The 14,019-nt window shown below is 41.6% G+C and overlaps 1 protein-coding gene across 1 annotated transcript in view; it reads left to right on the top strand.

Moving 5' to 3' along the window:
* Positions 1-14,019, top strand: part of wdr25 (WD repeat domain 25) — a 68,090-nt gene that overhangs the window by 46,798 nt on the left and 7,273 nt on the right. The window contains exons 4-5 of the mRNA XM_080202506.1: positions 8,179-8,309; positions 12,259-12,429. Coding sequence (XP_080058632.1) covers positions 8,179-8,309; positions 12,259-12,429 — 302 coding nt within the window. The remainder of the gene's footprint in view (positions 1-8,178; positions 8,310-12,258; positions 12,430-14,019) is intronic.

The following is a 14,019-nucleotide window of genomic DNA, read 5'->3' as shown; positions in this document are numbered from 1 at the left end:
GGGGGTAGGGTGTTAGCGTGGATAGAGGATTGGTTGTCAAATAGGAGGCAGAGAGTGGGGGTCAGTGGGTGCTATTCGGATTGGTGGATGGTGACTAGTGGAGTGCCCCAGGGGTCGGTGCTGGGGCCTCAGCTATTTACCATTTATATAGATGATCTGGAGGAGGGAACCGAGTGTAGGGTGTCGAAATTTGCTGATGACACCAAGATTGGAGGAAAGGCAAATTGTGCGGAGGGTGTGGAGAGTCTACAGAAGGATCTAGATAGGCTGGGCGAATGGGCCAGGAAATGGCAAATGGAATTTAATGTTGGCAAGTGCGAGGTGGTCCACTTTGGTAGGAATAATGGTAGAAAGGATTATCACTTACGTGGCGAAAAACTGCAGCAGGCGACGGTGCAGAGGGACCTCGGGGTCCTTGTGCATGAGTCGCAAAAACCCAGTTTGCAGGTGCAGCAGGTGATGAGGAAGGCGAATGGGAAGCTGGCCTTCATAGCGAGGGGGATTGAATATATAAGTAGGGAGGTCTTGCTGCGGCTATATAGGGCATTGGTGAGGCCGCAGCTGGAGTACTGTGTGCAGTTTTGGTCGCCGTACTTACGCAAGGATATTTTGGCCTTGGAGGGAGTGCAGAGGAGGTTTACTAGGCTGATGCCGGAGTTGAGGGGGATGAGCTATGAGGAGAGGCTGAATAAACTAGGCTTGTACTCGTTAGAGTTTAGAAGAATGAGGGGAGATCTCTTTGAGACGTATAAGATGATGAATGGGATGGATAGGATAGAGGTGGAGAGACTCTTCCCGCTCAGAAAGGATAATAGGACTAGGGGGCACAGCCTCAAGATAAAGGGGGGTCAGTTTAGAACGGAGTTGAGGAGGAACTTCTTCACTCAAAGGGTGGTGAATCTGTGGAATTCTGTGCCAGTTGAAGTGGTGGAGGCTACCTCGCTAAATATTTTTAAGACGCGGGTTGATGGGTTTTTGATAAGAGAGGGGATTAAGGGTTATGGGGAGAGGGCGGGAAAGTGGAACTGAGCCACGACAGATCAGCCATGATCTTATTGAATGGCGGGGCAGGCTCAAAGGGCTAGATGGCCTACTCCTGCTCCTATTTCTTATGTTCTTATGTGCTGCAGAAGCCTGTGGGCGGGACTTAATGCACCCGAAACCCTGCAGCTCTGATTGGTACCTCCAACTGCGCATGCGCAGAAAAAAAAATGATAGAACGCTGTTCCCCTGACACATCTCTCCCAGGCCGGATAATGTGTCCCCGTGGCCCCCACAGATATTGCCATACTCCCAAAACATTACTGACCCCCTTATACCCCCATCCCCCACCACCCAGACTGATTGCAGTCCTCTTTCTCTCTCTACCCCCCCCCCCCCCCCGCCCGCCCGCCCGCCCGCCCGCCCAAACAATCATCTCGGCAGAATGGCAGCAGACCCTGCCTTCTCCCCCACTGATCTGGATGGGAGAACATGGAGGTAAAGGGGGAAGTGGTGGTAAAGTTGGGCGTGCAGCCCATTAAGGCAAGTTAAATGCGTGCAAATGCATTTAAATGGCTGTCGCACCCAATGGTCCCAATTACGACCATTTTCAGGCCTTGGTAAAGGGGGAACCAGCGCGGAGGCGGGCACGGACTACGCTACTCGTCTCGCATCTGACTTTACCAACTTTTCTTGCCCAAAAATGGCGCAATGCAATGGTAAAATCAGGCCCATGATCTCTCATGCACAAAGCCGTGCTCCAAGTCAAACCCTGTCTTTCCAAATGCCTGTATACCTTATTCCTTAGAATACTGTCTCGTAACTTACCCACCACAGATGTTAGGCTTACAGTCTATAATTCCCAGGTTTTTCTTTGCAGCCTTCTTAAATAAGGGCACAACATTTGTTACTCTCCAGTCTTCTGGTACTTTATCCGAGGCTAATGATGATGCAAATACCTCAGCCAGGACTCCCGCAATTTCTTCTCTAGCTCACGCAGTGTTCTTGGATGTACCAGGTCAGGGGCAGGAGATTTATCCACCTTCGTACATTTTAATACATCCATCATCTCCTCTACTGTAATGCAAACTGTCTCCAATGTGTTGCCATTAACTTTTCCAAGTTCCCAAGTCATCATGCCTTTCTCCATGGTAAATATAGAGGAGAAATATTTACTGAGAACTTCAACTATCTCCTGCAATTCCACTTTGGTGCTTGAGGTGTCCTATTCTCTCTCTGGTTATTCTTTTTACTAATATACTAAAAGCATCCCTTTGGATTCACCTTAATCCTCTCAGCCAAAGTTACTTCATGCCCATTTTGCCCTCCTAATTTCCTTCTTGACTGTACTCCTGTATCCCCTTACACCTCCAGGGAATCCCTTGATTCCAGCGGCTTGTACCTGAGCCATGCCTCCTCCTTTTGCCTGACCAAATCTCAATATTTTTTGTCATCCAAGGTTCCCTACTCCTGCCAGCCTTTTCCTTAACACTAACAGGAAAATGTAGATCCTGAACTCCAGCTATTGCACTTTTAAAGGACTCCCACTTGCCGGAGGATTCTGCCCTCAAACAAGCTACTCCAGTCAATTCTTACATGGTCCTGTCTAATTCCACCAAAATTCACCTTACCTAATTTAGAACTTGCACCTGTGGACCAGTTTTGTCCCTTTCCATAACTATTTTAAAATTAATAGAACTTTGGTCACTGGTCCTAAAGTAATCCCCTACTGTCGCCTCAATCACTTGCCCTACCCTATTTCCCAAGAACAGGTCAAGTTTTCCCAAGTAGGATTCTCTACATGCTGCCTGAGGAAATTTTCCTGAACACATTTAACAAATTCCACCCCATCTAAGCTCTTAACACTACAGCAGTCCCAGTCTATGTTAGGAAAACTAAAATCCCCTTCGATGACAACCCTATTACTCCTGCAGATCTCCCCTCTCTCCCTGCATATTTGTTCTCCTAATTCCTGTTGACTATTTGGGGGCCTATAGTACAACCCCAATAAGGTCGCCACCCCCACAAAGCCTCACTGGATGATCCCTCAGTTATTTCATCTCTGACTACTGCCATGATGCTTCCCTTAATCAAAAATGCAACTCCCCTCCTCTCTTACCTTCACCTCTGTCCTATCTAAAACACCTGTACCTTGCAACATTAAGCTGCCAGTCCTGTTCGTCCCTTAGCGATGTTTCAGTTATGGCTTTAATATCCCAGTCCCACATACCTATCCATGCCCTGAGTTCATCAGCCTTACCTGTTAGCCCTCTTGCATTGAAACGAGTGCAATTTAATCCAACAGATTTTACCTTTTTATTGCCTGAATTTAAGAACAGTCTTAACCTTCATCGACCTGAAGAAGCAAAGTTTAAAGGTTCAATATCAGTTCAAGTGTCTCCTTTCTTGTCGTGTCTTTTCATCATGGACAACTTTATCCCTCTTGTTGGGACACTTCCAATCATGAAAATAGACCATTCTAATTTGTATTCTTGTTTCCTATGCCTTATTTGATTATTTTCCTACTTGTGAAACTGAAATTCATGATTATACATGATACATGTTTTGATTTAATCTGTATGATTTATACGTTTAGTGTGTGCAACTGCACACCGCATCATCTTGTTAGCTCGCTCTCCATTAAGTTCATGACATTTTTGTTAATAAGAAAGTACATTGCAGTTTGAGGGCATGGATATGTCGCACAGCTGATTTGTACAAATCCTTTTTCATAACCTCTGGTGATACTCATCCATCTCAGCATAGCCAGCTTGAGATCAGTAGTTAAACTCATTCTCGTCACAGTGGGGTTATTTGAAAGGTTATTTCTCTAGAGGAAATGACTAGTTTCAGGGTAAGAACAACTACTGGCAGTCAGCTTATGCTCGTGAGAATAAGACTGGAAAAGGAATTTACAAGAAGCGGCTAATTGTAGAAGAGACTTGATTCAGTACCTTGTATGATCTAATTAGGATGCAGTGATTGTTACCAAGCTATTGCGTGGAAGTAAAAGTCACTTGAATAGAAATTTATTTTACTGTTTATAGTAAATTGAAACCAAAAGCTAGAAGGCCACTAAAATAACGTTATGTTTCTCATTATACTCAACTAATTTATATCACAGCAGTTCAGATTTTTCTGAGGAGGGTAGAATTAAACTGGTGTGTACTGATGTACACAATCCAATTAGATTGCTGACTAGAAGATAAATTGCTTATCTTACAGTAAACTCAGGGTCTTTGTGCTATAGCTTCACTGAGTTCAAGATGAGACCTCTAAAATCTTCCAATTTAGCAAAACATTCTTTCAGCTTTAATGTCACGTTTATTTTTCATATTTACAAAAATGGTTTGGTTCTCTTTTAATTTGAGAAGAAAATTTTTCAGCCCTCCTTTTCTAAGCAAGGAGATATGGAGGGTGGTGGTGGGGAAGGGAAGAATAAAATTGAAGTTTATTTATTAGTCACAAGTAAAGTTTACATTAACACTCAGTGAAATTACTGTGAAATTCCCCTGGTCACTACGCTCCAGACCCTGTTCAGGTCAATGTACCTAACCAGAATAAGAAGAAGCCACTCCTGACCACTATACATCAGTCCCTGCCTGCTGAAAAGTGTGCTTTTGTGGATGTTGGGGACAAGATCAGAACAGCTGTGTTATCTCCGTGATTAAATAACCCACTGCAGTCGATGTTTCCTCCACAGGCTTGTACACAAAAAAAACTTGAGAGTGTCGCTTTAAAATTTGGTTAACATTACAGAAAAAAATTATAATAGGCCATATCAGTACTGTTTACACCAGTGACAACTGATGAGGAATAATACTCCTGTAGTAAATGGCTGACTCTCCAGCAGGATGCATATTGTAAATGGTGTCACAGAATAACAAATCAATACGCTTTCATAAACTTAATAAATAGAATATTGAAGAACATGTGTGCATAATGTATGACCAGTTGCCTTGCAGTTCTGGAATTTTCAACCATTTTGCAGGTTTTTTTAATTACCTGTACTCCCTTTTACATAACTAGCCTTAGAGGTTGTTGAATTCACAGTCTTCAGTGCCACCTGGTATTTCATGATGTGTGCAGTGGCCTCCTTCCATCTACAAGAGATGATGGACACACAGTGAACAATCCATTTATATGGGGTGCATTCATTTGGTGCACCTTTGCTGATAGCTGTGAAGACCAATCTTTGAGAGGCGGGCTCTGCCACAAGTGACACACCTGAAGCCATAAACTGATTCTGGTTGCTGTCTCTGGCTTTGGCATTTTTGCCAAGCGGCTATAGCCAGCTTTTGGTCATTGTGATGGTGTGTGCCAGCCCATAGGAGGTGTTGCCATTTCCCTCTTTCACCAGCTAGTGACTCCCAGACACAGTAGTCGATTTTTAGGGCCTCCATGTCCATGTCTCACAAGATTCCTTACAGCAGAGTCTTGGGCATTCCACTGGGCTCCAGTTCCCTCACCATATAGAATAGGGGGCATAGGATCCAAGGGGACATTGCTTTGTGGATCCAGAACTGGCTTGCCCACAGAAGGCAAAGAATGGTTATAGATGGGTCATATTCTTCATGGAGGTCGGTCACCAGTGGAGTGCCACAGGGATCTGTTCTAGGACCCTTCCTCTTTGTGATTTTTATAAATGACCTGGATGAAGTGAAGGGATGGGTTGGTAAGTTTGCTGATGACACAAAGGTTGGAGGTGTTGTGGATAGTGTGGAGGGATGTCAGAAGTTGCAGCGAGACATTGATAGGGTGCAAGACTGGGCAGAGAAGTGGCAGATGGAGTTCAACCCAGATAATGTGAAGTGGTTCATTTTGGCAGGTCAAATAGGATGGCAGAATATAATATTAATGGTAGGATGGCCGAAGGACCTGTATTGTGCTGTAGTTTTTCTATGTTTCTATCCTTGGGTATGCGACCATCTTCCACTCTGCGCACATACCTTGATCCACTGTTGACCGACCTCCATGCAGAATATGACCCATCTATAACCACTCTTTGCCTTCTGTGGGCAAGCAGTTCTGGATCCACAAAGCAATGTCCCCTTGCATCCCATGCCCCCTATTCTATATGATGAGGGAACTGGAGCCCAGCGGAATGCCCAAGACTCTGCTGTAAGGACTCTTGTGAGAGGGACATGGAGGTCCTAAAAATCGTCTACTGTGTCTGAGAGTCACTAGCTGGTGAAAGAGGGAAATGGCAACACCTCCTGTGGGCTGGTACACACAATCACAACGTTACTGCAGCTAAACAAATCATCAGTGTTCACAATGGATGTCAAATCACTTGCTTGGCTTTCAATCCTGAGAACCAAAGTGTCTTCTTGAATGGAGGATTCAGCTCAACAGTGAAAGCATGGGATACAAGAAATGGTCAGGTACAATCAAGCTTTACCACTTACATACACTTTTGATCTGAAATAATTTGAAACAGCTAAGATGGAGTGAGATTTAATACTCCAACAGCATAGAAATATAAACTTTATGGAGGCATTGAGGCCCTGATGGAAGCACCAAAATAAAATTTAAAAAGCTAACCTTTTCTTCCTTTCTCCTATTATACACATAATTCAGTTTCAAATATTGATTGATGTAGTGGTTCAGCACAATGCCCTTGGCACTTTGGAAGCTGACTTCAGATTTAACACTGATGTGTTGAACAACTTCTGGCTTTGAATATTTATGTTGGACACAGAACCACTGTACATAAATGCTGTTAATCCAGCACTGAATTGGCAGATTCACTCAGGCCATGAGGATATTTAGTTTGGGAATGGTTATTGGAGGCTGGGGTGAAGGAATTAACCTCTTATGAACTTTAAGGCCGATTGCTAGTTCAAAAGTTACTTCAATTCATATACTGTGTTTGAGATTATTTGCTTTTGTGCATCCAACTGAAGAGGATTTTGTACAGGGATGTCTTGTACTTTGAAGAGCACAAAAAGCCATCGAAACAACCCGTGTTATCTTTTGTATCTAAGTGTTAAGTCATTAATTTAACGCATTGATCTTTTTATACTTCAGCAACACGTGCACATATATTAGAAGTCTTACATCTAGTGCGTGCATCATAGTTCAGAGTTTAATGTTTTATGATTGGCTCAAATATCATACTCCTAAAACAATAACAATCCACCACTGAAATACTTTTGGTTTGGTTGTTTTTGGTATACCCAGGCCTATCCAATAAAGACAAGAAATTAACAATTTAATGACCAACTTCCCTGAGCAACACCAATTGGCTTCTAATTGACCTTAAGTTTGCCACTATATGATGCAGAATTAACTGTGACCAGCATTATGCTCTAAGCGCTGTTTATTCATACTCGGTGCTCCTAACATGAAAATGGATAGGAGGAAACAGAGTTATGTTCATATAATCATAGAGGTTTACAGCATGGAAACAGCCCTTTGGCCTAACGTGTCCATAGTCCCCTTTTTTGGACCACTAAACTAGTCCCAATTGCTCGTGTTTGGCCCATATCATTCTATACCCATCTTACCTATATGACTCTCTAAATATTTTTTAAAAGACATTTTATTCTGAGATTTTTTATTTTTAAACCTGCTGCAGGGTCATTTTACAACCACACTTTCAATCTTTTTTGAGAACAGAATTGAATTCAGGTAAACACATTTATATTAATTTCTGAACCTAACAGCCCTGTGGACTAGCACCGCAATGACAGCGATTCAAGAAGGCAGTTCACCATTATCTTCTCAATGGCAGTTAGCAATTTCATATCCCATGCTAAAAGAAAATGCTGTTCTTTAAACGTTAAAAGCCATATGTTTTGTTAAATGCCAGCACACTTGGGAGCTCTGCTTTTGAGAGGACTGCTGCACTTGTGATTTTGTCCTGCCAGGATATATACATAATGCACCATATAGAGTAAAGTTGCAAATTCTTGAGTTTCTTTTCCTGATAGCCATAAGTCACCCATGTTTCATAATCTTACAGCAAAGTGCTGAGAAAACAGGCCTTATAAACCATCAGAGTAAATGTGACTATTAAACCACAAGAGGAGTTTTTAAAGTTCTTAATTTGCAGTTAACTGCAGTGGCAGCTCACCACTACCTACTCGAGAGCAATTAGGGTTGGGCAATAAATGCTGGCCTCGTTAGCAACGCCCACATCATCCTGTAAATAGATTTTTAAAAATTAATAAGGTCTAATTTTTGTTACTGCAGCTAAACAAATCATCAGTGTTCACAATGGATGTCAAATCACTTGCTTGGCTTTCAATCCTGAGAACCAAAGTGTCTTCTTGAGTGGAGGATTCAGCTCAACAGTGAAAGCATGGGATACAAGAAATGGTCAGGTACAATCAAGCTTTACCACTTACATACACTTTTTGATCTGAAATAATTTGAAGCAGCTAAGATGGAGTGAGATTTAATCCTCCATCAGCATAGAAATATAAACTTTATGGAGGCATTGAGGCCCTGATGGAAGCACCAAAATAAAATTTAAAAAGCTAACCTTTTCTCCCTTTTTCCTATTATACACATAATTCAGTTTCAAATATTGATTGATGTAGTGGTTCAACACAATGCCCTTGGCACTTTGGAAGCTGACTTCAGATTTAACACTGATGTGTTGAACAACTTCTGGCTTTGAATATTTATGTTGGACACAGAACCACTGTACATAAATGCTGTTAATCCAGCACTGAATTGGCAGATTCACTCAGGCCATGAGGATATTTAGTTTGGGAATGGTTATTGGAGGCTGGGTTGAAGGAATTAACCTCTTATGAACCTTAAGGCCAATTGCTAGTTCAAAAGTTACTTCAATTCATATACTGTGTTTGAGATTATTTGCTTTTGTGCATCTAACTGAAGAGGATTTTGTACAGGGATGTCTTGTACTTCGAAGAGCACAAAAAGCCATCTAAGCAACCCCTGTGTTATCTTTTGTATCTAAATGATAAATCATTAATTTAACGCAATGATCTTTTTATACTTCAACAGCACATGTGTACGCATATTAGAAGTCTTACATCTAGTGCGTGCATCATAGTTCAGAGTTTAGTGTTTTATGATTGACTCAAATACCATACTCCTAAAACAATAACAATCCACCACTGAAATACTTTTGGTTTGGTTGTTTTTGGTATACCCAGGCCTATCCAATAAAGACAAGAAATTAACAATTTAATGACCAACTTCCCTGAGCAACAACAATTGGCTTCTAATTGACCTGAAGTTTGCCTCTCTATGATGCAGAATTAACTGTGACCAGCATTATGCTTTCAGCACTATTTATTCATATTCTGTGCCCCTAACATGAAAATGGATGGCAGGAAACAAAGTTATGTTCATATAGTCATAGAGGTTTACAGCATGGAAACAGGCCCTTCAACCCAACTTGTCCATGGTGCCCTTTTTTTTGGATCACTAAGCTAGTCCTAATTGCTTGTGTTTGGCCCATACCCCTCTATACCCATCTTACCCATGTGACTGTCTAAATGCTTTTTAAAAGACAAAAGACATTTTATTCTGAGATTTTTATTTTTAAACCTGCTGCAGGGTTATTTTACAACCACATTTTCAATCTTTTTTGAGAACAGAATTGAATTCAGGTAAACACATTTATATTAATTTCTGAACCTAACAGCCCTGTGGACTAGCACCGCAATGACAGCGATTCAAGAAGGCAGCTCACCATTATCTTCTCAATGGCAGTTAGGGATTGCCAGCAAGTTTATATCCCATGCTAAAAGAAAATGCTGTTCTTTAAACGCTAAAAGCCATGTGTTTTGAATTTTAGGTACTTCAGGGTAGGAGGTGAATGATTCACTTAAATATTTATTATAAAATGTTATTTTAGCTATGTTTAAGGCACTTTCATTTTCAGAGTGGGAGAATAAAAAAACTTGGGCTTATATAGCATTTTTCGCAACCACTGAATGTCTCAAGTCGCTTTACAGCCAATTAAGTACTTCTTGAAGTGTAGCCACAGTTGTAGGCCTTGATGCACAGTGGGTAGTGTCTCTACCTCTGGACCAGAAGCTCCAGGTTCAAGTCCCACTTCAGGACTCGATGGCCACAGAAGCTGTGTTTGTAACACGGTCAGACTGCGTGATTATCAGCCTGTAAATCCTCCCCACACACCTGATGACAGGTGATAAGACCGAGAGAGTTTTCTGGTCAGCCAAAATGCAGAGGTCTATGAGAAATCACTGAATTACCTTCAAGCATATTCATGGACCGGTTTAATGGAAGTCTGTGGTCGCCAAAGGTCTCATAGTGCATGATATATAAAGGAGGAGGATAGTTACTGTTCTAATGTAGAATACATCACAGCTAACATGCACTCAGAAAACTCCCACAGTTAACAACAAGATAATGACCAGATACTCAGTTTTTCTTCTGTGAAGTTAATTGCAAAATAAATATTGGCCAGGATATTGGGATTGCTTCCCTACATGTCTATGAAATAGTGCTTTGGAATCTTGCCTTGGTTTAATGTTTTATCTGAAAGATGCCACTTACGACAGTATTGTTCTCCCTCAGTAGTTGAAAGGACTTATGAACCTTGATTTCTGTGCTCAATCCCTGGGGTGGGCTTTGAACCTAAAACATTGTGATTCACTAAGAAGTCTCACAACACCAGATTAAAGTCCAACAGGTTTATTTGGAATCTCAAGCTCTTGGAGCACTGCTCCTTCATCAGGTGAGTGGAGAGGTAGGTTCACAAACATGGCATATATAGGCAATGACACAATTGAAAGATGATTACACGTAGGAATTCCAACTTGTATCTTTATGCCAGTGTATGTGTCTGTTGTGTATGTGATGTGTTTGTTGCAACAGTCAGGACAATACATGTGTTTACCTTCTTTAATATTTTTACCTTGGTGGGGTTTTAGCATAATAAAATCTAACCTCTTTCTAATAGTATCCATGTGGACACTATAGTTAAGAAAGCCACCATCGCCTCTACTTTCTCAGGAGACTAAGGAAATTTGGCTTGTCTACTATGACTCTCTCCAATTTTTACAGATGCACCATAGAAAGCATTCTTTCCAGATGTATCACAGCTTGGTATGGCCCCTGCTCTGCCGAAGGCCGCAAGAAACTACGAGGGATTGTGGATGGGGCTCAGTCCATCACTCAAACCAACCTCCCATCCATTGACACAGTCTACGCTCCCTGCTGCCTTGAAAAAGCAGTCAGCATAATCAATGATCCCACGCACCCTGGTCATTCTCTCTTCCGCCTTCTTCCATCGGGAGAAAGATACAAAAGTTTAAAATCACGTACCAACTAACTCAAGAACAGCTACTTCCCTGCTGCCATCAGACTTTTGAATGGACTTACCTTGCATTAAATTGATCTTTCTCTATGCCCTAGCTATGACTATAACACCACATTCTCCATTCTGTCCTTTCCTTTTCTACGTACGGTATGCTTTGTCTGTATAGTGCGCAAGAGAGAATACTTTTCACCACATGTGACAATAATAAATCTGATCAAATTAAAAATTTTAAACTGAAGGAACCCTGCCTGACTTAGTTTGTTGCAGTCAGAAATAAGTACATACATTGAATTGACACATTCATCTTTATAAATTTAAATAAACTGATAAAGATTAATTCATCTTTAGTTTAGTTAATCCCACTTAACATAGAGATCCTGGTACACCAAGGAGCAATTTAGCATGGCCAATCAACCTAACCTGCACATCTTCGGACTGTGGGAAGAAACTGCAGTCTTTCTGCAGTTCCTTGCACTCTTCCTCACCTGATCATTACACAGCCTTGGTCCAAACTTGGACAAAGGAGTTAAATTCCAGAGGTGACTTAAGAGAGTCCTTGACATCAAGGCAGCATTTGATCATTTGTGACTTCGAGGAGCATTAGTAAAATCAAGGTCAATAGGAATAGGGGCTGTAAGATGCACTACAGTGACTCAGCAAACCACCTTCAACAGCATATCTGAAATCCCTGACATTATATTTAGAAGAAGAGACCAACATCTGCATGTGAATACTAAGTTCATGATCAGGTAGCACAACACCCAGACTTGGAAATATATTGTCATCCGTCATCGTTTGTGGGTCAAAGTCCTGGAATTCCCTCCCCTGTAGCACTGTGGGAATTTCATCACCGTCAACTACTTGCCCAATACGAAGGGCATGCTTTACAAAAGCTCGGCTCATGGCAAAGGAAAAGTATTTTTTCTTAAAGTTTCTTGTATCTGAGGTGAAGGGAAATAGATATTTTCAATGTAACCCTATAACTTGGATTTACTATTTCATTCCAGGTGGTGAATGAATACAGCGCTGGAATACAGCAAACGCTTGACATTCTTTTTCTTCCGGGTGGAAAAGAATTTCTTACCAGCACAGATGCTGTAAGCAGAGACTCAGCAGACCGTACCATCATTGCCTGGGATTTCCAGACTTCTGCAAAAATATCCAATCAAATATTCCATGTAAGCCTAACAGATGTGTGTTTTAATTTATGTATTGAGATCAGTTGAATCAAGCATTTTCTGTTAAGTCGCACTACAGAGGGATGTGAAGTGCTAGAAGGGTATAAAACTCCAGCTGAACTGTTGCCCTATAGTTGTCTAATCAATTACAGATGACACAGTGGTTAGCACTGCTGCCTCACAGCTCCAGGAACTTGGGTTTGATTCCCAGCTTGTGTCACTGTCTGTGTGGAGTTTACACGTTCTCCCCATGTCTGCATGGGTTTCCTCCGGGTGCTCCGATTTCCTCCCACAGTCCAAAGATGTGCAGATTAGGTTGATTGGCCATGCTAAATTGCCCCTTAGTGTATGTTAGCGGGATAAATATGTGGGGCTTTGGGGATAGGGCTTGGATGAGATTGTCACCAATGCAGACTGGATGAGCTGAATGACGTTCTGCACTGTAAGGTTTCTGTGATCTATGAATTGTAGCAACCAATGATTGTACAGCAGTAAAATGTTGCCAATTGACTTTTAGGGGGGATTTTCCCGTCCCGCTCGCCATGGGAATTGTAGCAGGCAAGGGGTGGACAGTGCAAAAGTCCATTGACCTCAGGTGGATTTTCCGGTTTTGGGGTGAGCATGGCTGGAAAATTCCCTCCTAAAAGTCAGATGGCAACATTTTACTGCTGTACAATCAGTAGTTTTAATATGATCTCAAATATTAATGCATTTAACTTTTTCAGTACTGCGTGGGAAACCACAAGACACCTCAGCTGAAAGGTCAATAACTGGGAAACCAATATTTAAAGTAATTTCTGAAAAGATTAGAGGAGGTTCAGGAATATTTATTTCGCCCGAAGTGGAGTAGGCATCTGAAACTCACTGCCTGAAAAGGTGGTAAAGTTAGAAACCTTCATCGCATTTAAAAAAGCAGTTTGATATGCACTTGAAGTGCCTCAAGGCTATGGACCAAGTGTTGGAAAGTGGGATTAAGCTGCACAGTTCTTCCAGAAGATGTAGACATGATGAGCCAAGTGGCCTGTTCCTGTGCCTTAAATTTTTCATTTCTACGTAAGTGCGAGCTAAGATATGGCCCAGATCTAATGCCAAAATAATGACAGTTTAATGCACATGTTGTTATTAATGTACAAACCAACCAGCAACTTGTGACAATGAAACGCTACCCCATGAATTGTGAGTCATGGCAAGCTACAAGATGCTTTGTGTCACTGCATCATTAGCTTTCAACACCCTTGAGTGTCAAGAAATTGGTGCACTTGCACAATAATTGCCTATTAAATATCCATCACAGCAAGTTGAGGCTAGTACTTAGATTATAACCACCTTTTTAATAATGAGGTTATGTTTCTGCAGTGCTACTTAACTTTTCCTGTCCAGGCAAGGAATAATTTAAACTGTGGAACCTCGTCGATGAAGGTTGTAAATTACTATCACCAGACTTCTAAAATTTAAAGCTTGAAATTTTTCCCCTAAGTTCTGTTTCTCTTCTCCCTATTTGGGGAAAGTTTTCCAATCCCACTTGTTGCAGGAACCGTTGCAGACTGGCCAGATAATTTGACACCAAGAAAGGTCCATTGACTAAAGGCA

Source organism: Carcharhinus amblyrhynchos, chromosome 14 (genome assembly GCF_965287045.1).
Source record: "Carcharhinus amblyrhynchos chromosome 14, sCarAmb.v2.hapA, whole genome shotgun sequence".
Lineage (NCBI taxonomy): Eukaryota > Metazoa > Chordata > Chondrichthyes > Carcharhiniformes > Carcharhinidae > Carcharhinus > Carcharhinus amblyrhynchos.
Note: the sequence above shows the minus strand (reverse complement) of the source record. Positions and strands in the feature narration are given on the sequence as shown.